Source organism: Apium graveolens, chromosome 2 (assembly GCF_009905375.1).
Source record: "Apium graveolens cultivar Ventura chromosome 2, ASM990537v1, whole genome shotgun sequence".
NCBI classification, from domain to species: Eukaryota; Viridiplantae; Streptophyta; class Magnoliopsida; order Apiales; family Apiaceae; genus Apium; species Apium graveolens.
The window spans coordinates 30,737,372-30,762,398 of NC_133648.1; the positions used below are offsets into that span (position 1 = coordinate 30,737,372).

General features: G+C 32.8%; 2 protein-coding genes across 2 annotated transcripts; one reads left to right on the forward strand and one right to left on the reverse strand.

Moving 5' to 3' along the window:
- Positions 1-208: 208 nt before the first annotated feature.
- On the reverse strand, positions 209-13,820 carry LOC141707226 (uncharacterized). The gene is made up of 13 exons (XM_074510268.1): positions 13,481-13,820; positions 12,730-12,857; positions 11,855-11,946; positions 11,176-11,289; positions 6,645-6,975; positions 6,037-6,216; positions 5,778-5,858; positions 3,902-4,120; positions 3,462-3,604; positions 1,595-1,761; positions 1,281-1,498; positions 1,021-1,113; positions 209-943 (listed from the first exon to the last, which is right to left on the reverse strand). The coding sequence occupies exons 1-13, from the start codon at positions 13,707-13,709 to the stop codon at positions 761-763; spliced, it is 2,178 nt and encodes a 725-aa protein (XP_074366369.1). The 5' UTR covers positions 13,710-13,820; the 3' UTR covers positions 209-760.
- A 2,370-nt stretch (positions 13,821-16,190) lies between these two features.
- LOC141707228 (calcium-dependent protein kinase 1-like) lies at positions 16,191-24,376 on the forward strand. Its single transcript, XM_074510271.1, has 8 exons — positions 16,191-16,422; positions 16,707-17,522; positions 18,138-18,281; positions 18,380-18,532; positions 19,652-19,767; positions 20,804-20,971; positions 22,827-23,051; positions 23,940-24,376. Exons 2-8 carry the CDS (start codon positions 16,742-16,744, stop codon positions 24,060-24,062), a joined length of 1,710 nt encoding a protein of 569 aa, XP_074366372.1. The 5' UTR covers positions 16,191-16,422; positions 16,707-16,741; the 3' UTR covers positions 24,063-24,376.
- The last annotated feature ends 651 nt before the right edge of the window (positions 24,377-25,027 follow it).

Consider the following 25,027-nt stretch of genomic DNA (forward strand, 5'->3'; position numbering starts at 1 on the left):
TAATTATCAGCAACTTTCTCTTGCTTTAATTTTAAAATGCAGAAAGCTTATAAACGTAATTTTTTTCAAAGTAAAATTTATTTAAAATATGAGACCACACGAGAACTCATGACTCATGAGCAACACAGGTCATCATTCTGCAGTAGAAAGAGGGTTGAGGGGCCAGTTCAAGATACTACAAGCACCCCATATAACTAAATACCCGGGGTGAGACCAAACATAAATCTGGGTTCCTTGCAATCACCTCTAATAATTTACTCCATTTAACAACTGCGGCGTGTTTTCTATTACCAAAAACACTCTATCATATATTGACGTGATGTGAATTTTGACAATACTAGAGATTTTTATTATCCTCTAAACAATTGAACTTGTATGCTCTTTCTTAGAAGACATGGGATATACATGAGAAAAAAACAATAGAAAAAAAAAAATTGCCGTAGGCTCTACCCGTGTGCTATGACTACCCAATGCTTCATTTCCCCGGATGATCAGAAGCCCCGCTCATAATTCCCAAGTGGCTCCACCAATTCGGAACAGTGACAGTAATAACACATTCTACTTGCCCGAAACCAAACAGAATCTTTCCAGATGTTTGAGTAACCCTGTCAAAAGTTGACAACTCGACATGTTGAATAATATGACGTTCCTGCTTGCTTTTATTTGCTAAAATTCTGGATTGGAAGACAAGATTGTGCATCGCATGCTTTTAGGATATGGCAGAATTGCATCTATGAGATGTCATGCATCAAGCGATAATTCAAGTTGAAGAAACTTTAGATACATTTTGATCTGCTTCTCTTTTGATCTGTTCTACTATTTGGTGCCGCTTCTGTTGCTGAGCTTTCCTTCGGTTGGTTTCCAGGATGATAAGCAGAGCAGTTACATCAGCAGGGCTCACACCACCCACTCTACTTGCTTGACCAATGGTTTGAGGTCTCACCTAAATGAGATAATAAAATCACTTAAGAAATGGAAAGATAAAGTTTCTAGTGCTGTTGTCTTGAATGTTATACATACCTTGGAGAGCTTCTCACGTGCTTCAATACACAAAGTTGTCATGTCATGGTAATTCAGATCCGGTGGAAGAGGTATATGTTGCTGATGTACCATCTGAGCATGATTTGGGATACGAGATTAGTAAATAAGATCTTGGCATATTTGGAGTGCTAATGCTACCATGTAAAACAATAGAAGTCCCAACTCCAGAATGTCAAAATTCACTTTTTTTAAATATAGATATACAATATAGTGCACTAGGCCAATAAAATTATGATCACCTGTAGAAGTTGGGTCTTCTGCCTATTAATGAAGCCCTCATACTTAATATCAATCTCCACACACTCTTTCTCCATTTTGGACAAGTGTTCATTTCCAAAACCATGCTTATCAAAAAGTTTATAATGTATGTGAGGCTTTTTAAGCAGAGTCTCCAGTGTTGAAGAGCCCTTAACTGGCTGGTTAGACAATAGCGTAACATCTGCAGACAGATCTCCTCCTGAAAGTATATCAAAATTCAAAACCCAACACAGCCTGGATCCATTATTTGCATGCAACTAAAGCGAAGACTTGTAGAGGAAGAATGATCACAGACCTGTAATCTTGACGGTCTTTAATCTCTTCTTTTCCTCTGCAATTCGTGCTTGCTTATCCTCGTGTAGTTTCCAGCGTCTATCATCAATCAAGCCAATTTCACGTCCAAGAGGTGTGAGACGACTATCAGCATTATCCGAACGAAGAAGCAGTCGATGTTCTGATCGGCTGGAAATAACACAACATGAAAACAACAAGATAACTAATTTGATTTCTAAATGATAAAATACTATCCAAAAGATTTTAGTAGTTGCATAAAGGAAATCTAAATTTTAAGAGTGACATGGCCAAATTATCTCTACACAAATCATTTTAAACATATGCACGCTTTTCAACATACAGTATATCCATTGCTTACAATTTATTACAAATGGAAATGAGAGAGAGAAAAATTCTAAATAGTCTTTGTTGTAGCCAAAGATTGATAGGACCTCTAAAATTTTCCCTGATCTTATTAACACAATATGAAAAAGGGAAACAACGATCCCAAAAAATTGCACAGTAGTCACGCTTACAGATACTTGTAGCATTTAAAAAGAAAATTTAAGAAAATGACAATTAGCCAAGCAAACAACTTTCAAATAAGCCAATAAATTTTATATCATGATAATTGATAAACATATAAATTTAGGAGCTCTACTCAAGTAATATAAATTAGCATTTCGTCTAAAAATCAGCTGGCACCGTTTATAGTTAATCCAACATTTAAGTAATATAAAGATGGACCTCAAAGGAAAGGCTACACATGCACCAAATAGTACCATGTTACCTTTTTCTACTCTGTTATGTGGATATGTGTGCGCACACGTGTTCAATTTTAGAAAACCAAACAGTTGCACACTGAGACACAAGCTCGAGTAATTTACTCTATCAAGTGAAAAAAAGGCATACACTCGTGCCATAAATGACATCATAAAATGAAAATCATACTTCCAATATAACTCCTGCTACCAATTCGACACAGTTTCAATTAAAAACTAATTCTACTGTGATTGCTGTAATCATCTGTAGTGTATGCACAATTCACGGTATCAGTTTTCATTTCGACAACAGAATCGGATAAATTTATAACCATCTTAAATCGTAAACGAAAATGTGGATTTGAGGAAATATACCCTGTTACATGCCATAAACCTCTGATATATTTAAGTCGATTATATTTGAGTGTCCTATTATGGTTAATTATTACTAAACCACTCTTTAATTCCACACAAGCATTTTAAAGATCATTTTATAATTTTCATTGGGGTTTAAACCAATAACTAAGAAGCCCAAGAACAATTAACAAAACTGTTATATTAAAGCTGTTTCAAAGATTATCTAAAACCTACTTAAAAAATTTGATGCAAAGTAATGGAATGATTCTTATCATATTAGTGAGAGACAAATAAACGAAAACATAAGATACTAACTTTTAGCATGGTTGCCAAGGGAAAGAGTCAAAGTAATGTATCTAGTGTCTAAAGCAGGAACATGAAACTGGGATGCCAAGTTCTTGTCAACCTTAATATTATGGTCTGATTGAGGAGGAGGCGACATCAAGCATGGGGAATTCAGGAGGCAACAGTGATTAATGGCCATAAATATATCAAATTAGTAAGTTGTCCTTGTAATGTCTTGAAATTAGTTGACGCTTATCGTCTCCAAGGTGCATTCCACCATCCATTTTCTCTTATTCATGTTTGTTAAACTACTATAATTAAAGGTCGTGAAATTCATCAAATCTATTGGTAATATTTGGTATAACATCACTCACTTCTTCCCACAATCTTTGCAAAATTGGAATTCACAATTTGAAATAAAATCATTACAGCTATACACCAGCAAACAATATTAAGATGAAAAAGGTAAAATAATATAAATGATACCTTGTTAGCATGCGGTAAGGCTCTCGGAGGTCCTTCGTAACCAAATCGTCAATCAACGTACCAATGTAACTGCTCTCCCTCTCAAGAACGATAAGGGGCTTACCATCTGAATGTCTGGCAGCATTAATTCCAGAGATAATACCCTATAAGTAAGGGGAAATTGTATTCAGAGTACATGTCTGCAATTGGTAAAGGTTACTGCATACTTATCTCTAATTTATGTGATTATAAATAAATTTTAATGATAGCACAGATAAGAACACGTAGTCATGAAAAATATAGCATGGACAAAAATAATTTTCAATTGATATACATCATAGATAGTATTTATTTATATGCACAAATAAAAATCATTATCAAATATATAATTTTACAACATATAAAAGATGTTTGGAATGGAAAGATAATGGACGAGAATAAAAAGGAATATATAAAATTACCTGTGCTGCAGCTTCTTCATACCCTGTTGTTCCATTTAACTGACCAGAGAAAAAAAGGCCTTCAACTTTCTTTGTCATAAGAGACCTCGAGCACTGGTAAGCAGGCAAAAAATCATATTCAACTGCATAAGCCGGCCTTAGCATTGAACAGTTTTCAAGTCCAGGCAGAGTTCTTAAAAGTGGCAATTGAAGTCTTTCCGGTAATCCAGTGGAGAATCCCTTGTATCATAATAGGGGAACTTATTGCATGTTAATACACAAAGCACAACTTCAAAAATTCTCTGGTCTAATTTAGGAAACTTTTCGATGAAAATTATAGAACTACACTGTGCAATAGAACTAACAATATAAATCCTTGATAAAGAATCCTTCACAAGTACTTATATCACACTTCAGTAGATAGAACTTATCCATCGAAAGAAATTTTTACATATGTGCTAAATAAATTGTTGTTTTTTAGTAAAAAAACGACGACGTTTATAGACGAGGATGCGGAAGAGGAGGAAGAACAAGCGTTTGAATTTGAAGGGACCACTTCCACACTTAAAGATAATTGGGAGGATGATTTTCAAGATGAATATGGACATGACTTGGATGAAGATGATGAATGAAATCCGGGAGCCTGGAGCTTACCCAAAAACTTTAAATTTCAAATCTTGATGGGAAAATTTAGGATTTCTTTTGCTCGAGAACTCTAATTTAATATATTATGAAGTATCAATCATGTTATTTTTGCTTTAGAAGTGTGATTTAATACATTATAAAGCATAAATTATGTTATAAACCTGTTTTATAATGTATAATCCTACATATATTAGAATTTTTTTTGTTAAATGCGCGCTTCGCTTTTGCGCTACGCACCTAGGCTTCAGGGAGGGTTTGCGCTTCGGTGCACTTAATGCTTTCGATAACACTGTTTTTTTACTATCTTCAAGCTTTAGTACAGATAATATATGCTCAAAGTCCAGGTAGACACTCTGTGAAGCAGCCCTTTTCACTGCACAAGAAGCTATTCCAGCTTCATCATAAGTTGAAGATTTCTTGAAATATGTGGAAAACTATTTCAAGCGAAATCTTTTGAAAAGACTCAGATTTTGGCACTTTGTACTAATTGAGGCTAGAACAAAGGATTACAGGAACAGAAAGGGTAAAGGATTTCTTCCGAATTTATCTCATGCAGTTTACAAAAGTCTAATGCAAGGCAGCTAATAGACTGAGTTGCATGCACTCTGTATGAAGATGATGAAGATTGTACAGGGAAACCAAAGATAAATGGTGATTTTTAATTCAGATGCATAAATTTCATTACTCTATATATAGTACAAAAACGAATCAGATACAAATGGATAAAATGATTAGACAAGAAAATAGAGTCAAAAGGGAAACCTCTCCTAACAGTACATACTATTAGTCAATAACTAAAAGACACTTATTTTCAATTTAAGTGCCTAGATCCTGTCTTGCACAACCAATTAACACTATACTATTTAGTAACAAGCCTAGAAACATCTTCTATTTTTTCTATTATCTTCCACATCAAAAAAATTAATTATGGTCAAAAATTGAACTACTGATGTAAGCCTGCAAATATGGACACTTGGCATGCGTAGAATTCATAAGCACGACTATCAATGACAGATGATACCTGTTTAAGAATTAAAGTATGAGTTGGCACTTTCTGAACTATATGCAAGCAAGAGACACTTGTCAATAAAGGATACTATTTTTAATTTAACAGCTTATGAATTAAAAATGACAGTGTAGATAATAAATCAATTTAAGTAAAACTGTACATGGCCTACTAAAAGCAACAGATCAGTTGCTTCTTATTGACACGTTAAAAACAAAAGCAAGTGAAGTAACTTCTGCAGCATACCTGCACATAGAGTTCAGGGACATCCCGACCCTCCGGCTCAAGAAAAATCTGATGAGATTCTTTATCTTGAAAACGGACAACCTATAACCAAAAGCAAACTAAATCAGGGATTCATATATTTAACACTTTTAAGTTTCACAACCACATCCCGTCAGTACTTCAACAGTCAATCCAGTAAGTATAGAGAATGCATTTTATCTGGGAAAAAGGCTACATAATACAGTTGGAATCCAGTTCATCTTTAGAATATGAGGTGCACCTTATCTTCAATGGAAGGGCAGTATCTGGGACCCTTAGCCTCCACCCAACCTCCATAAGTGGGGGTCTCATGCAGATTATCCTTAATTAGCTGATGGGTGCTCTTTGTAGTACGTGTAAGATAGCAGCACAATTGCTCTCTCTGGATATGGAAGTCAGGATCAAAACTAAACCAGCTCACCTGTTTCACGAAAATGCAATCAAATAGATACCCTCAGTCTAATTAACTTATAAAGATCATAATTACCAGTAAGGTTTGTAAAGTAAAAAAAAAAAGAATTGTTAGTTTTTTCATTCACTGAAAATCCCTAGGCTCCAAAAAGATGAGTTTGGGATAAATATAGAGATGCTATTCCTGTCAATCATATAAGATAAAAAACATATTTGATAGAATGCGAGAGAAATTGCCTCAGCAGAAGTGCAAAGCTAACAATTACAGGCATATAAAATAGTAAAAGCAAGGGAGAAATAGATTAATGCTGTGGTAATGTAGCATTATGTTATTTAAAAAATGTTGGAAAGTACATGCAACTTACAAGAAGCACATTGTGTATCAAAAACTTTTTTTCATATCACCTATACAATACATCTGAGATAAAATATAACAACCTCTTCATCACCATGCTGAGGTTCTAATCCAGAAAAATCTACGGTTCGGTGGTCCACACGTGGCGGAGTTCCAGTTTTCAATCGACCAGTTTCAAATCCAAGTCGCTGTAAGTTTTCAGTGAGCCCATGTGAAGCTGACTCACCAGCTCTTCCTGCAGGCATGGAAGTTCTGCCAACCCAAATCTTACCGCTCATAAAAGTTCCAGTAGTAAGTACAACTGAAGGAGCATAAAAGTCCATCCCAAAGAAAGTCCGTACACCTTCGATGTTGTCATTGTTTCCTAACAATATATCTGTAACCATTGCTTCCCTAATGGAAAGGTTTGGTGTGCTGAGAAAACATATAACTATATTAGGAGTTACATTAAAAGATATGGGAAAGACAAAAACTTGCTGCACCTAAAGTTGTTTTATAAGTAATGTAAATCATACATATAATCTGCAAAAAATGTCTATTTTAAGGAGTTCTATAGATCCCATCGACTCCAAATAAGAATGACATGTACATTTTAAAGATTGCAACTATGTTACTCGAACTCAGAACTCGGCTAGAAGTGTCCGACATTAATACGTGTCCAAGTATCGGACTCGGCAATATATTGAAAAATATTGCATGTTTTCAGTCTAAAATAAGTGTCCAAATCCGAGTTTCTATATCCGAGTGTCGAGTGTCCGACACCGACACTTGAAGGTAAAATGAAGAGTCTGAGTAACATAGGATTGCAATAAAGGAAAATTATCTATTCCAAACCCATAATAACTGAATATTTACATTGTGTTCCAATTACAATATGCGTTCGAACTATTTCTAATTTCCTCTAAAACCTTTATTTAGTGTTGAGGGTTCCGGGGTTCCTAGGATTGAATGTATAAAATATGTCTAGCAGCTTTGTAGACAAAACATTTTCTATGTTTCTTCAACTTCAAATTTAAAAATATATCAAAACTTTAAATATAAGAATCTACTTTATTTATATAGAGGCGGAGTAAAAATAAATTATTTATCTATTGAGCGTGAATCTGACCGAAAAATGCATGGTACTGAAGACATGTAAAGTGTAACATTCCACATCGATAAGAATAAGTGTGTTTGTGACATTTATAGATAAAAGTCAATAACTAATGTGTACTAAATCGCTAGCTTTTTCGGACTGACCTGTGGTGGGTTATTGGGTCTGGTACGCATTCGGTTGTGAGCTTGGGTGTTATAAATGGTATCACAGCCAGGCTGTCCTTCGGAGTGTATTAGGTATGGGACTAGTACATTCCCTAGGATGCAATCCTGTAGACTATCGTATAGGTCTTAGGAAATTATATTGGATTTAGGCATTTGTTTGTGTGATTATTTGATATGTTTGATTTTTGTGCTTTTTGATCATTGACTATAAGTTTAGAATTTGTTTTGTGTGTTATGGAAAAGATGGACGGGGAGAAACGTAACAACCAGAACAACAAAAATCAACAACGAAGATCAGTACAACAATGACAATCAGGGAAACAATGATGAAGGAGGAAACGTCAGTTTGCTGAAACTCTAGTTGTGCTTGTGAATCAGCAACCAAAGCTTAACATCGTCTCTCAGTTCAAGCGTTTGAACCCGTCAACTTTTGATGGAGCTACAGACCCGGCTATCGTTGAGATGTGGATCCAAGAGATGGAAAAAACTTTCAGATTTCTAGGGAGCAATGAGTAGCAGGTGACCTTAGTTGTGTAACAATTGCAAGGAAGCACTTACGACTGGTGGCTCATCGAAAAGAGGAAGAACGAGGCAGCAGCGAATCTTGAAGAAAATCAAGAAGGCTTTGGAGGACAAGTACATTCCGAGAACAGTTCGTATGCAAAAAGAGAGGGACCATAGTTGTTAAGGTTACGCCTAGGGTCGTCTAGGCCGCTAGGCGACCGCCTAATCCATCCAAAATCCGCCTAGGCGGTCTTATTTTAACCTAGGCCGATTTGACCTAGTCCAACCCATTCTATTTTTGGGCCCGGTCCAGCCCAGTTTTAGATTTATGTTATAAGACCCAATTTCTACAGCCTTCAACAACTAACCCTAATCAACAAAGAGCGGCTAAGGTATCATTCTTCTTTCTTCTTATATCTTACATATACATACATATATACATATATATATATATTCTTCTCTTCTTCCTTTCTTCTTCTTTTCTTCTTCTTTTCTTAATCTTTTTACTCTTTTACTCTTTGGTAGTGTATGTAATGGCTGAATCTGGAAAGAGCAACGAATCAATTGATCCAAAAACTGATCCTAAACGTAAGGCTAACTCGGCTGATCCTGGTTGGAAGTATGGATATTGGCCTAAACCAGAACGTAAAGAATGTATTGAATGTGTTCTTTAACTTGTATGCATCAGACTTATTTTCTTTTACCTACTCTGTAAAAATTCACTTTTATAATATAATTATTGTTACTCTATTTTATTATAACATATAAAATGTATATACATATAAAATATATCCAATTTATATAGTAATTGTATAATCCGCCTAATGACCGTCTAGGCGAGCGTCTTACCGTCTAGGCGGTTAGGCGGTAGAGTGTCGCCTAGCCTCGTCTTTACGTCTTAACAAGTATGAAAGAGACTTCATTTAGCTTCAACAAGGTGGAAGAACCGTCATTGAATACAAATCAGAATTTACAAAGCTAGCGAAGTACACGTCAACCTTAGTAGCAGATGAGAGCAGCCGAGCACGAAGATTGGAAGTGGGACTTCGAAGCGACATCAGGAATTCTGTGGCGTCATTTGAACTTCAGATGTACGAGGCTATCAACAAGACTTTAGTGATCGAGAGAGGCTTGGCATAATCTGAAAAGGCGTCTGGCAGCTGGAATAAGAAACGGTTCGCTCAAACTGGTGGACAATCTTTTCAAGGGGGACCACACAAGAAGCCACACATGTACGATAATATTGGAGGTCAAGTTGATCGAGAAAGGTGTTCGAGGTGTGGCAAGAATCATCCCGACAAAGTTTGCCGTTGGAATACAGGTACTTGTTTTCATTGCGGAAAAGTAGGACACAAGATTTCGAATTGCCCGCACAACCCGCCACCGCCACCAAGGAAGCAGATAACAAGATGGGTAAATGACGTGTGTTTCTGCTCACAGGAAATGACAACTATCGTAATTAAGATGTGATTTCTTTTCTTAAGTAAGTTGTTTAATTTATTTCTGTGAATTTGGGGACCAAATTCTTTTAAGGAGGGAAGAATGTAAAATCCGTAACTTTATTTTTAGTTTATTTATTAGATATTGAATGTTAATTCGTTTAGATAAATATTTATATTAGAATATTCCGGAAACTATTTGTGCAAGTTATTTGTTTTGGAAAAAGATTTGTTATTTATGGGAAGAATTGTGAGAAAAATTAGAAAAACAATATCTCTTTAGTTTAGGTAATTGCGTGTGTCAAATATTTTATTTTAGGAATTTAATTGGAGAGGTTATATTATTTCCTAGTTAAAATTAGGATTTTTTGTGTCTATATAAGAACTTTTTATCATTAATAAAAACTTGTACACGCTACATCACTTCGCCGGAGAGGTACGGAGGCTTTGTCTGCTTATTTGTTTATTGCATATATTTGTTCTGTGATACTCTATGTTGTGTCCTCCTTTGTACGGTGTTATAGTAAAAATATAGTAAAAATAAATTGAGTCTCTTTCTCCATGCTTCCATACTTGTTGTTGCCTTGTACTCTTTTTTATGTTGTGGGTCGCAAGTATTAGTTAACATGAGTAAACAAGCCTTGTGCGTATCCTGATTTATGCATATATTAATTATATGTTAGTTTTTGAATTCGTTTCTGCCATGCTTTAAATATTCTTTTATTGGTTTATTTAGAATGTGTATGCATGCTAGGATATTACTTTAAGGGGATTACATGTATATGATTATATATATTTTAATATTTATATGTGCTACTTTACGTGTTTGCGTGTTATCTTTATTTATGAATCATATCCTTTTGAAGAGATTTTAGTTTAAAATTATTATATCGTGAACTATTTATTTTATAAATTTTCAGAAATCAAAGTTATGGATTTATTAAATTCTTGTGATCACTATATTATTTAATTAAAATATTCTATGTTTATTTCGTAAACTTGGTCATATGTCTGGAAGATTAAAATAATTAATTTGGCTTATTCAGTTAGAAAACATGTTAAATTAGTTTGATTCACGACGTCAACTTATCACTTATATTTTTAGTATAAATGTGAGGTTTGGTTTCAACTCTTTTAATTAAATATTAGCATATTTGCATGCAATGTACATATTTTAGTTTAGAAAATAAAAGTGAATATGCGATTCTGTAAATCTATTTTATTTAAGTTTTTGTGTTTAGAATTAATAGTCCGAAAGTGCATGCTTTTACATAAAGTGAGAACAGGGACAGACTAATTAGAACAATTACTCTTTTGGATAGATAATTTTACATGAACCTTGTATTGTATGTGTTTTTTAGCCTAAAAAGTGAAATGGAAACTTGCAACTTAATAAAGAATGCAGCCATACCTCTCAACTATTTTTCTCATTTCTGTAGCATATTCCCTCTTGTCAGTTTGAGCTCGCAATGCCCACACAGCAGGACCTCGTGATATGTTTAGAATTCTCTTTTGCAAATAACACCTAAAGTATAAAGTGTAAATATTTAAGTTCTAAGATAATACAGAGTATGTAAGCATCAGAAATTTAGACTACTTGAATCAAGAAACTAAGTATAGAAAGGAAGAAAAAACAACATTTGTTTACTCTAAGCTTGACTTGCACACACACACACTAAGCTAAGCTAAGCTAAGCTTGATAATTTTAATGATTTAGGGTATCTCTTGCAGCTTACAAGCTGCAATTCTAGGCAATGCTATCACAGAAGTTTGAAGGGACAAAAAGTTAAGAGCATAAAAACAGTCTCACGCATATCTTTTTACATGCTACACCTTTGAAGTTATGCTCAGTGAGGAGCTATTAAATATATGAAGGTTACTCAGGATATCTCACTCAACTAAATTCAGTGTCACATTGTTTCAAATCAGAAGATTTAATTAATGATCAGTATAGTAGTTCTCAGAATAAAGCTGCCAAAAAAATAAGTAAGATTGAGAATCGTGTGTTTCATGGCATAATATAAGATGTTGAGCTTTCATAAATTCTTGTTGGGCTTTATAGAAGAACAATTAAAAATGTGAAAGTTTACCTATCAGCAATCTTCCCAATCACACCACCAAGTGCATCCACTTCATGTACTAACTGTGACTTTGCAGGTCCCCCCACAGCCGGATTGCATGGCTATATAATGCTTTAATGAGTAAGAAAGTAGAATCTATTTTATGCATTAACTTTACAAGCAGTGACAATAGAAGAATAGGTATCTATATTACAGAGAGAGTAGCGGAAATTGATAGTAGAGGATGCTATATATTAACTCACAGGACAGGGAAGAGGAAGGAGTCAGTCGCTGCCTTGTGGTTCAAGTACAAATTTAACACACTTTAAGAAGAAACCCCAGTATGTCCGATTAATCAAGAAAGTTTATCAGGAAGTATAAGGTATAAGGTAAGTACGGAAATATTGACTTGAATATAATAAATCAGCACCTTTACCTGACAGACCTCATCTTCCACAAAATACTCGCGTGGTTGTATAAACTTTAAAACCAGACAAAAAATAACAAACTTTTTGTAAATTAAGTTCCTTTCATTGCCCTGTTTAGTAAGAAGGTAATAATTCCAGTACCTCTAACCTCTTGTTAGTTGTTACTTCTTTCAATGTTAATTAATGAATAACCATTCACTCGTTGACACGTATTAATTTCCCTAGAATTTATCTAACTGTTTATAAAGCTACCCAAGAGACGGAATTACACCTTTTAAAAGTATAAAGTTAATGCAGATCTTGTTACTAAAACTCATTTAGTTTATGCAACTAAAAAGCAACCATAATTTCTAGAATGAAGGGGATAATTAGTCCATTGGCGACTCCAGTTCATGTGACATAATATTCAAAGAAGCTCAACATTAAGGCTTGTCGAAACTAAAACAAAAGCAAATAAATAAGAACTCAAACACTGACCTGCCATGCAATGCGGTCAATGTTGAGCGTTAAAAGCAAAGTCTTTGCCCCCAACTGAGCAGATGCAATAGCAGCTTCACATCCTGCATGCCCCCCTCCGACCACAATCACATCAAACCTCTCTTCACCTGCTTACATTTTCAATAATCCATTAGCAAACATTTTAAAAAAAAAACTTAAATCAGGGATTTTTAGGTGTATTCAACTGGGATTTTAAAAAATGTATCAGAATTTTATGGTATTCAACTAGGATTTTAAATTATGCTACAAAATCTGGTGGTATTCAATCGGGATTTTAAATTATGCTTAAAAATCTAAAGGTATTCAACTGAGATTATTTAAAATCCATTAAAATCTGATGGTATTCACATGCTGAAGGATTTTTTTGGACTTCATAAAATGATGGATTTTGTGGCAATGTTCAATGTATTTTATGGTTTTTGAAATCCCACCATAATTCATGAGATTTTGAAGGATTGTGTTTAAATCCTAAAGACTTTTCATCAACTCTACGACATTTTATCTAGAATCTGCGTAAAATCAAAATCTGATATAATCCATTAAAATCCATGGATTGTATATAATACATCAAAATCCTAGTTCAATATACCCCTTAGCTTATCAACAATAATTTAAATATAATTACTTTTCTTTCAGTTTAAAGCAAAACCAACCATTAATACAAAATGCCCACCAAATGTTTGATAAAATGCCGCAATGAAAAAACAGGTAAAAAAGAAAAAATAGGAACCTGGGGTTGCAGTGTGAAGGGAGGAGATGGAGAATCTTGGGGAGAATAAAGAAGGGCGGCGACATGCAAGGTGATGGCGGTGTTTGAGAAGATGGTGAGAGTGGTAACATTTTTGGTGAATAAAATAGTGAAAGGAAGGTCGAAATGCAAAGAGAGAGGAACAAGAACGAGGAGGGAAGGATATGAGACGAGTCAAACAGTTGCTAAGCTGTGATGAAATTGCTGGCATCTTAGCCCCCCTTTTTACTACTCAGATTACATGGACAATGTTATAGATGGATTATAGATAGATATATCTATGCATGTTGTACGTGTAGGTTAGTCTTCTTGTACTTGCACTACTGTTTGGCCATTGGATCAGGAGTCATACTATTAATGATCATGGTTATAAAAATCGTTAATAAATTGTATAAATTAATTAAATGAAATTTTTAAATTTAATCGTTTTTTGATAAATTATATATAATTTTAAATAATTATTTATATAAAATGAATCAATATCTCAATCGAATAATTAAAATTTAAAATTTGTAATTACCAGAGTGACCGTGTATAAACTATCTTTGAGTCCGTGCTGTGTAATAACCAAATAATAGCATAATAACCGTCATTTTCTAAAATTCTTTTATATATTTTGTAATTATATTTTACTTCAATAAGTTCCGTGTCCCCCTTTATAACACTAAAAGTTTCGAATATTTTATTACTTTTGACATTGAATACCCCCACCTCAACTATTATTTTATAATATTTCTCTTACCTGTCTATTTAATATAAATGACTTTAATGAGTAAAATGATAGATAGAGAGTGAGTTTAAGGAGAATTGTTAGACAAATTGTTTGATTTTGGCTTCTAACTAATTAGGAGCTCATTTATTTATATTATTTGTAGTGAAAATACAAGGAGGTTGTTGTAGTCACTTTTAATTGTTTTCTTATTTGTAAATGTTGTATAATGTCTAACGTATATTAAATATAAATTGATTATTTATCAATGCGTATTATTTTCATACAATACTACCAAATTATACAACATTTCTAATATAGCTCATTAAGCAAACTTTATATATTCTTATTTACGTTGTATAATTTGTATTTAATAAATGAATATAAACAGGATAGTGATTGTATGTTTAAAACGAAACGATTAAACTTTATATGTAGAATGTCGTTAGTATGTTTAAAAAAACTAAAAATTAACATATATGTTGAACACTTGACCAAAATTTTTGAATTTATTTAAATAAACTATATGTACTGTCAACTACTAACTTACTCAATTTAAAAAGATAAAAATGCATAAATAAAATCAGAATGACTTGCAATCATAATATACAATAATGTAAAATTTACATTATTGTTAATATTAAAGTTGATTTTAATGAAAAATATTAGTTTTTGAAATTTAACGTATGTATGTATGAGAAAATGTTAGTTAGTTATTTATACTATTATTAACAAAGTAAAATTAAGTTATATATATGGGTGTGTTAGCATGTAAATTATTATATTTTACATTTCTTAGTAAATTATGATGGTTTCAATTATTTATATGCTAAATATCTGATTTATATACATGTATAATCATTGTTAACATATAGTGAGACAATCGATTACTTAAATAAAATGCAATTAAAATTATTCAAAAATTAAAATTATGTAATAAATAAATTGTTATAATTTATATATAATATTCACATTATCAATGACAAACAATCCATATATATTTTTTACGAAATCGAGTATCAATAATGGTTGTAACATAAAAATAAATTATATATTTTTAAGATTTGTTATTGATATTTATAATTTTTTTCAAGAATTCAAAGGAAAAATCGTAATTATATCATTATTTAAATCATTTTTAAGTTTCTTTCATTACGATTATAATATTTCTTCATATAATAATTTGATAACATTTTATACTATTCTCCTAAAATTAAATATTTTTCAATTAAATAAAATTTTATAAATATCGGTTGAACTAGTTAGTTCCTTCAAATTATTGAAAAATATATATTCTTTCATAAAATATAATATTCATTTAACAAATTTACATATTATGTGTATAATAAAATATATATGTAACAGTATGGTGTAGTGGTTTGAGATTGTATAAGTGAATGAATTATCTAGAGTTCGATTCCCATAAAAGCTGCAGAATTAAGAATATTTTAAAAAAGTTTAACTATTTTTTAATTATTAAATAATGAAAATAAATTTTAATGCAAACTGCAGATAAATTTTAATAATTATGTTCTTGAAATTATAAAGAAAGTTAAGTCGAGTCCAATTCTTAAGTTCAAATTTAATCGGTATATAAATTCAAACGAAGTCAAATCTTTACTAAATACATTAAAAAAGTTTAAATTTTATCGAGTTTAAACTCAACCTTTATATTTTAATTACTCATCAATGCAAATTTTTTTTTGTTGCTAAATTAAAAGATAAGTAAAGTAAAGTAATACTCATCAATACAATTTTACTTGTAAAATGCCGATTTATTAATGATTTTGTAAATAATTATTTTCCAATAATTATACAAGTCTTCCCAACTTATCATTTTTCAATATATATTTTTTTACTTGTTCACATTTCTTAATTTTATTATTGAATTCAGAAAACTGAAACTATAAAACAAAACTTGCCATTTTCTGACATAAAATAGCTGTAACAAAACTTGCCATATTGACAATATATCCACCCTTTTCAAGCCCCTTTCAGCTCACCTTCTCCTCTCTACTACATTATTATTATTATATTCATTCATATAATTTATGTGTTGCATAATTTATCAAACTAGATTAATAAAAAGACAGTACCTGTTCAGTTGGTAATGCTACTGCCTCTCTCTTTCCCAAGAGTTGAAATGGTCTGTTTTTCCTTGTTTTAAGTTCAACCTGTTTATTTTTACATTGGATTCTCCATTTCTTATTACAAGGTTCGATCTCACCTTTTTTCTTGTCTTAAAATCTTTTATTTATTAATCATTATTTCAACTTTTATTCATACCCCTTTACTGTTTTTTAGCAGATTGTATTAGTTGACTTTGCAAGATTGTATTTATGTGTCTTGTGTGTAAATATATGCATAGTTTTGCTATAAAGATTGGATCTTGATGGTTGACAATTTATACTTACAGTGAAGTATAGTTAGATACTTAGATCCTTAACTTAGGTGGGTTTTGAGAAAGAACTGATTTTTATTGTGTTCTTTTGTTTGTAGTTGAGTTGATTGTGTAGAACATAGGATTGGTTGAGATGGGTAATACTTGTGTGGGGCCAAGTATTGGTAAAAATGGTTTCTTGCAATCAGTTTCTGCTGCAGTCTGGCGAACCCGGCCCGATGAAGCATTGGCTGCAGGCAATGAGGTGGTAAATGTTGATCAAGTACCTGTTTATGATGTGGAACCGGAGTCACCTGTTCAAAGTAAACCACCTGAGCAGATGTCGATCAAGAAGCCGGATACGAAAGAGGTGGTGAAACCTAAGAAGCCTCAAATGAAGAGGGTGCCTAGTGCAGGGCTTAGGACGGATTCGGTTTTACAAAGAAAGACGGGGAATTTGAAAGAAGTGTTTAGTTTAGGGAAGAAACTAGGGCAAGGGCAGTTTGGAATTACATTTTTATGTGTGGAGAAAGCGACGGGTAAAGAGTATGCTTGTAAATCGATTGCAAAGAGAAAGTTGTTGACTGAAGAAGATGTTGAGGATGTGAGAAGGGAGATTCAGATAATGCACCATTTGGCAGGGCATCCAAATGTTATTTCGATTAAAGGGGCATATGAGGATGCTGTCTCTGTACATGTTGTAATGGAGTTGTGTGCTGGGGGTGAACTTTTCGATAGAATTATTCAAAGGGGGCATTATACAGAAAGAAAAGCAGCAGAACTTACTAGAACTATTGTTGGGGTGGTCGAGGAGTGTCATTCTTTAGGGGTTATGCATCGTGATCTGAAACCAGAGAATTTTCTGCTTGTTGACAAGAAGGAGGATTCACTTCTTAAGACAATTGATTTTGGATTGTCTATTTTCTTCAAGCCAGGTACCTATTTTTAATTTTTTTTTTGGGGTTTTGTATTCTTATCATGAAAGCCACTGCCTCATGATAAGTAACGTATCAGCAATGCTCTCTGAGCTGAACTTAATTTCTTTAGTAGTACACTAGTACTATTGTTGTGTTTGGTTGGGGAGAATGAAATGAAATGGAATGGAATGAGATTTTAAGTGAAAAATGATTAAATTTTCTAAAATTTTCATTCTTTCACCCATTCCATTCCAAACCACCTACATTATAATTAAACACCCCCAATTTGAGATGGAATGCTGTATTCCTTACTAACCCCATTTTATTCACAATTCTTATCATAACAATTTTGTCCATCTATTTTTTTTCAACTCTTCCCTCCAACTCCCATTTATTACCTTTTATTAGATCCATTCCATTCCATTCACCCCAACCAAACACAACCTATATGAAAAGAGTATGTTCTTGCTACAGGAGAGGATAAATTTCCTTCCTTAAACCCTTAAGTTCTTACCTGTAAAATTCTACACATGTCCTTTCATATTATTAATTATTTCTGCACATGCTTTTCGTTTCTCAATTGTTACCTCCAGGGACTTTTCTAGTCATGTTGATTTATATTGTACTTTTCAGGAGAAACTTTCAGTGACGTTGTTGGCAGCCCATATTATGTTGCTCCAGAAGTCCTCCGCAAGCGCTATGGTCCTGAAGCTGATGTCTGGAGTGCTGGGGTTATGGTTTATATCCTACTAAGCGGAGTTCCACCATTTTGGGATGGTGAGAATTTGAAAAGTACAAGTAGTTTACAGTTCTATTTTTTTATGTTGGTGTGTGATCTTACTGATTTATCACTATAAACTTTTTATGGCTTGTAGAGACAGAGCAAGGAATATTTGACCAGGTTCTGCATGGTGATCTTGACTTCTCATCAGATCCTTGGCCAAGTATTTCAGAAAGTGCCAAAGATTTGGTGAGGAAAATGTTAGTTCGAGACCCCAAAAGGCGTCTAACCGCACATGAAGTTCTTTGTGAGTGCTCTTGTTTTCATTACTTTACAGTTTTTAATGTCTCTTTGTGAGGCTTGCTTATATTAGAACATTATGATGGTAGGATAATCAATTAAGGCTTTCAAAGATTTTTCATAACGGTCTTTAAAATTAAGTTACACTGATTTTGAATGTTCATTTTCTTTCATATTAGCCAAAAAAGCGGTTATATCACTGACCGATGATACCATTGACCAGTTAAATATCAACCGAGTTGTTTATGCTTTTGAAGTTTTTGAAATACAAACCAGGTTGGGCCAGGAGGGGATGCTGTTTATTTTTATCGTAGTATAGCAGGCATCTATGATATAGGTTTTATGTCTTTTTCTATGTCTAAATGATCATGTTAATTTGTTGATAAAAGATGTGTTTGTAATCATTAGAACTAAAATTTCAAGCTCTTTGGTGATGTGTATTTTAAAGCATCATTCAAGCTGGCCAACATACATCACAGACTCTAACAATGACCAATGACCGAGTTGAACACATTAGTGTTGGCCTCTTTTATGTATTCTTGATTGCTTGTCATCAATTTTATGGTTACAAGGGTGCTGGTTTCATACATTTAAACCTCAATGAATGAATACACTTGGAACTGAAGAATTTATTCATTTATCGTGTTTAAAAATACATTATCTCTATTTTGCTGGGACCGGGAAAATTAATTAATTGACGAGGTTATTCGTTTATCGAATATTCATTATCGAGGTTTTATATAGGTAGATACACCAACTAAATTAGTTTATTACCTTTAATTATGGGACTTGTTCCTTCTATATTCCCACTCTCTTCTCGACGATTTGCAAACAGCAGAAAGGAAAGTTATTCCTCCGTCTCAGATTCCTAGTAATTAAAACATTTTTCACTTGTTTTTTTGCCCAAAGTCAAAAGCCGCTTCGAGGCTCCTCAGAAATTTTTATAACACTACCAATTATTCCTAGTAATTGTCCTCGTAATTGTCCTCTATTTGTTATCAAAGTGCGAATTATTGTACTTTTAGCATGCTTATATGTTTCTTTTTCTGTTTATGCAAGATATTTTATCGAAAACTTCAATCATCTGGGAAACTTTATAGCTAATACGAAGTTTAATCATTTCCAGGTCATCCATGGGTCCAAGTCGATGGTGTGGCTCCTGACAAACCACTGGATTCAGCTGTCATAAGTCGCATAAAACAATTCTCTGCCATGAACAAGCTCAAGAAAATGGCTCTTAGGGTAAGTATAAGGATATAAAAGAAATGTTCCAAATTAGCATGCAAGGTACATAATTCACTTAACAAAGTGTTCTTATCATCAACTAATTGGAGTGCATTGGAAAGTCCTAACATCATTGGAGATAAACATAGAAAGAAAGGAGCAAGTCATGTAAAGTAGAATGAAGTAAGAGAAGGTCATTTAGGATACCAGACCTAGTATATAAATAAATGCACACATATTGTTTAAAATAAATTAAATAAGTTTTATATGTATATTGTCTAACTAAACTGATTGATCTAGTTATATCGAGTTAGTTTCTTTGCCTAATTGATGCTTTGTTACGAGCAATTTGGGGTGAATAGTTATTAATTGAATAAGATAAAAAAAAACTATTATTGTTATGTTGAAAAAGACTTTAGGGCTTACCAACTTTAATGCAAATTATATATATTTGGCTGGTTTTTCTTGCAACAAATAGCAAAACAAAATTTGATTAAGGTGATAGCCTCTAATTACAATTACACCGACACCTATAACTAGAACAGAGGTTGGCTCCTATATTAATGCTGATGTATCAAGCTCTCCTTTGTTGATGACAGTTAGTTGTTAGATGTGTCATGCCCTCCATTAATTGCCGACATCATCTTCCGTTATTTCTCCCACTAATTAACTTTACTTTTTGTTTTTTTGTTTAGTTATTACCACTAGTAATTCTCTCTCCTCATTCTTCATTTTTTAATCTTTATTTAATATAAATGAATATAATATAACGAGGAAGTAATCTAGTCGAGTTATATATAAAAGTATAAGATGTTAATATTCCATTAAGTTGTTTTAAGTTTGTGATTATTGTAATGTAAGAAATTCACATACAAACAAAAAGCCTTTCATAGAAGATTTAATTGTCAAGTGACTTCGTAAAACACATAGGTTTTTCCCCTCTTTGATTATGTAGTAATCATGAATTAATCTTAACTTGGTTAAAACGTAATTGAGCATTTCTTTTATTATTATTATCATTATTGATGGTTGTTAAATTTTCCTATGCTTGTAGGTAATTGCAGAAAGCCTATCTGAAGAAGAAATAGCTGGACTGAAACAAATGTTTGAGATGATAGACACAGATAATAGTGGTCATATTACTTTTGAAGAACTGAAGGCTGGAATCAGTAGAATTGGTTCAAACCTAAAAGAATCTGAGATTTATGATCTAATGCAAGCGGTATGTGTAATAACAAATGTAGCTTTCAATACTTTGAGAAACATGCTCTTATATGTAAATCAATTTTACCATGCAAAGTTGTCAAATGGGGTGTAAATAAATGCATCAATCAGTTTATGTAAAAGAATATTTTTGTGTGCATCGGATAGAATTTTGCATGAATCAAATATTAAATTAGAGTTTGGACGCCAAAAAATTGCTTTAACGAGGAATTTTTTTTGGTTTGTTTTGGCAAGTGAAGACTGAAAAAGTACCTACGTAAATTTGCTTCATGATATGTATAGTCATCCTTTCAAATTTGTCCTATCAGAAAGTTAGTCTTAGATGCAAAGTAGTGGAGGTATGGAGCTATATAGAATGCAACATGTCATCGGTGAAGCATTTGAATCTTGCATCCTCAAATAAGGAGACAAAAGTTTGCAAACTATTACTACTAAACATTAGTACAGATTTTGCAGGGGATAGCAATTAAAGATTTTCCCTATAAGAATTAGCATATTTTAGTCTTGGTATATTTGAATTTGTTTATGCTAGATGTCTGTATATACGAATAGACCAAAGGTATTTGGCTATTTGCAATTGGTGATGGTGAGATATCAATGAGGAAATAAAATGGTGAATGCAATCTATTTATCATGAAAGGAAAAACTTTTTTCACTAGGTTTGATGCATATATATTTCTTTATTTGTGTTCTCTGAACAAAACTAGTGATCTTAATATGGGAAAAGATTTCAGGGTTTGTGGAGAGCATTATTGCTTCCCTTCTGTAAAATAAAGATCGACGAAAACATGTCTGTCAGTCTTTTCAGTTTTCACTACTTTTAGTTATAACGTAATTATTTCTGTACAAGAATAGAGCTACTAAACATTACTCCTACCGCAACAGATTGTTAACACTTTCCGTTTTGGGATGTGTCATCCAATTGTTAGAACTTCCTTAAATAACATATTTTTCTTCACTAGTTTTAGCAGATCCTACTAACTTAATTTTTTCTTCACTTTTATTTTATCTTTCTTAATCTCTGTGCCCCACCCATATTGTTAACCAATTGGGGGGGACGGATGGAGTAGTATATTCGAAGGTCAAACACTCTGATCATTTGATGCCTGATGAGCTTAATGGAGGTCTGAAACCATGGTTCAATGATAAGCTAGGAAAGGATGCTCTTTGAATAATTACAAGCTAATTCAATTATACTGTATTATTACTTGTTCCAGTAATGAAAGCTATCATACATCATATAGTAGTTAGGTTACACTAATTGTATGTAATGTTAAGCTTGTAGAATTTTAGAGCTAGCAAATGCAAGAAGTCTTGGCCTTCTAGCCGGCGGCAGAAGTGCTCAATTAAATGTGTAATTTAGCTTCCTAACTCCTAGGCAACATATTTATGACCTTTCCAGAAAATAATGACAGCTATCCTTTTTTTTATTTGTTTGTGAAAATATTTCGAGAATTGATATTGTGGTTATTATGCTAATATATCCAAGTTCTCCAGTAAGCTAAAGGCATTGTTGAAATGCTACCTTATATTGGCTTTTGTAGTTCATTCCACATGTAAGAAGAATATCCGATGCTTCATAGTATTAGATGATATTTGCTTGTTCAACACTTAAGATTATGATACTCTAAATTGGAGGATAACGTCTTTCTTGGCTCTTATCATGCTATACAAACATGTATTGTTTAATAGCTTTAGGATGAATTAGGATTTTAGATTAAGAAAGCTGCTTGTTAAATATGTAAGTATGTGTGTGTGTGTGTAATTTCTTGATGCATTTTGTCCTGTTGCTTTCTGAATATACTTTTCATCTAAAAACAGAATGGTAACGGAACACCTACTTTAAATTTCAGGCAGATGTTGATAAAAGTGGAACAATTGACTATGGGGAGTTTGTAGCTGCGACATTGCATCTCAACAAGGTTGAGAAAGAAGATCATCTATTTGCGGCATTCTCCTACTTTGACAAGGATGGAAGTGGTTATATCACCCAAGACGAGCTTCAACAAGCCTGCGAGGAATTTGGGATAGAAGATACACGTCTCGAAGAAATGATCAAAGAAGCTGATCAGGATAATGTAAGACTTTCTCTTTTAAAGTTTCATGTAAACATCTTGAGAATTCGATTGATAGGAGTGGAACTATGTTTTTTTATCTGAAATTCAGCAGTAACTGCCGTATATGACCTGTAATTAACTTTTGGGTTTTTAGATAACAGAATGGTAAATCTGCATGATTTCTAGGAGAACTCGAAGTCAATCATATGATAGATAATATGGCAACACCTATATGATAGATGAGTAGATGACTAAAAGTCAGTTCATAATTCGGGTCCTTGTTTTAATTTTGGGACTTACAATTACTTACTGTCAAATAAAGGACGCTTTAGAATGTTTTCTTTTATCAGAAGTTCCATGTCTTCTTAATATCATCTTTTAGCCAACTTGCTGTTCATTATCTATGATAGTTGAATACTAATTTTGTCCCCTCTTAACCAAGTTCCCCTGTAAACTTTCTACTTCTCGTCTCGTCCCCTTTTTTACATACTATAAGATATAAAATGATGTTATAACACCCATTCTAGAAAGAATTTTATGATATTTTATGCAATTATCATTCAGTAAATCTTGCTCTTCCCACAATTTTTTTTGTCCCATAATTGTGAAATCCTAAATATCGAATAAGTAAATATGCTTTACTCGAGAATTTTGATAGATCCCCCTTCTACCTTGCAGGATAGTAACATACCATATTTATACACCAATGTACATATATGTACTGTACAAAAAGTGAAGATGTGTTGTAGAATATTCTCGTCACCCCTCGTGTCCTTTTTTAGTTCTTTATATCGTAAAGAGATGTTATTGAGTTTAGTACTTGCAGCAGCATTTCGAAGGCATAACGTTCTTTATGTGTTGCACTATCGCTTTTGGAATCATGTTGAATTTTATATATGGATATTTCAGGATGGGCGGATTGATTACAATGAGTTTGTGACAATGATGCATGGAGGAAATGCAGGACATGTTGCCAAGAAGGGTTTAGAAAATAGTTTCAGCATCAAGTTCAAAGAAGCTATTAAACATTAGAAGCAAGCAAATTTAATTTATTTTCATATATATGTAGGTTCCATTTATTTTTGGAATTATATACTCTTCTGGACTTGAGTATAGTTTGGAGAAACATTCATAAGCTCCACTCTGGATCTTTTTCATATAGTTCCGTGTCAAATGTGACACCGAGTTCAGCTTGTACATCTTGCATTTTAGCTTAGAGGGAAAGGATGATGTATGTTTGTTACTTTTGTAATTTTGGTTTTTAAAATCTTAGCTAGGAACATACGTTACTATAGACTTTTTAAAGGTACAATGGAATGCCACACCAGCTTCTTTTTTCTTTAAAACATTTCGCAATTTACATTAGGTCGAAGATGTTTAAATGTTGCTCAGTGTATCGAGAAGGTTTCTTTTTCTAAAATTTGCATACACCTTGTGTTACATACATTTCTTAATTTTCATTTTGCTTGAATAACTTCCCTCTCTCATCGATTAGTTCATACTTATATCCAACAACCACTAAATTATTGTGGAGATGAGAAATATGTGCATTTATTTGACGATTCTAAACAAAGTTATGTAAATTTCAAGTTTTTATCATATTTATAAAACTAGGTGAAATAACCGCGTTTCGCGCTGTTTATTAACGTATTTATATAAAAAGATGTTGGAATCAAATCATGATTTTTCTATGGAACTTAGTACTGATCAAGTTTTATTATATTCAGATTTTATTGGATTCAAAATTTGAAGATATTTCACATATATGATTATACATTGATAATTTTTGCATGACGAATGACGAACTTGTATAGAGAAAGCGAGCACCCGATTGAAATTTTGGCATGGATGAAAATTTGAGACTAAAAATGACGAGGTTTTAATACAATGTCAAAATTTAACCATTAAATGTAGGAATTTGAGAATAAGAGTGTTAAAAATTCAATATTATGTCAAAATCTAACTTTAAACATAGTGTGCATTATATTTACAAATTT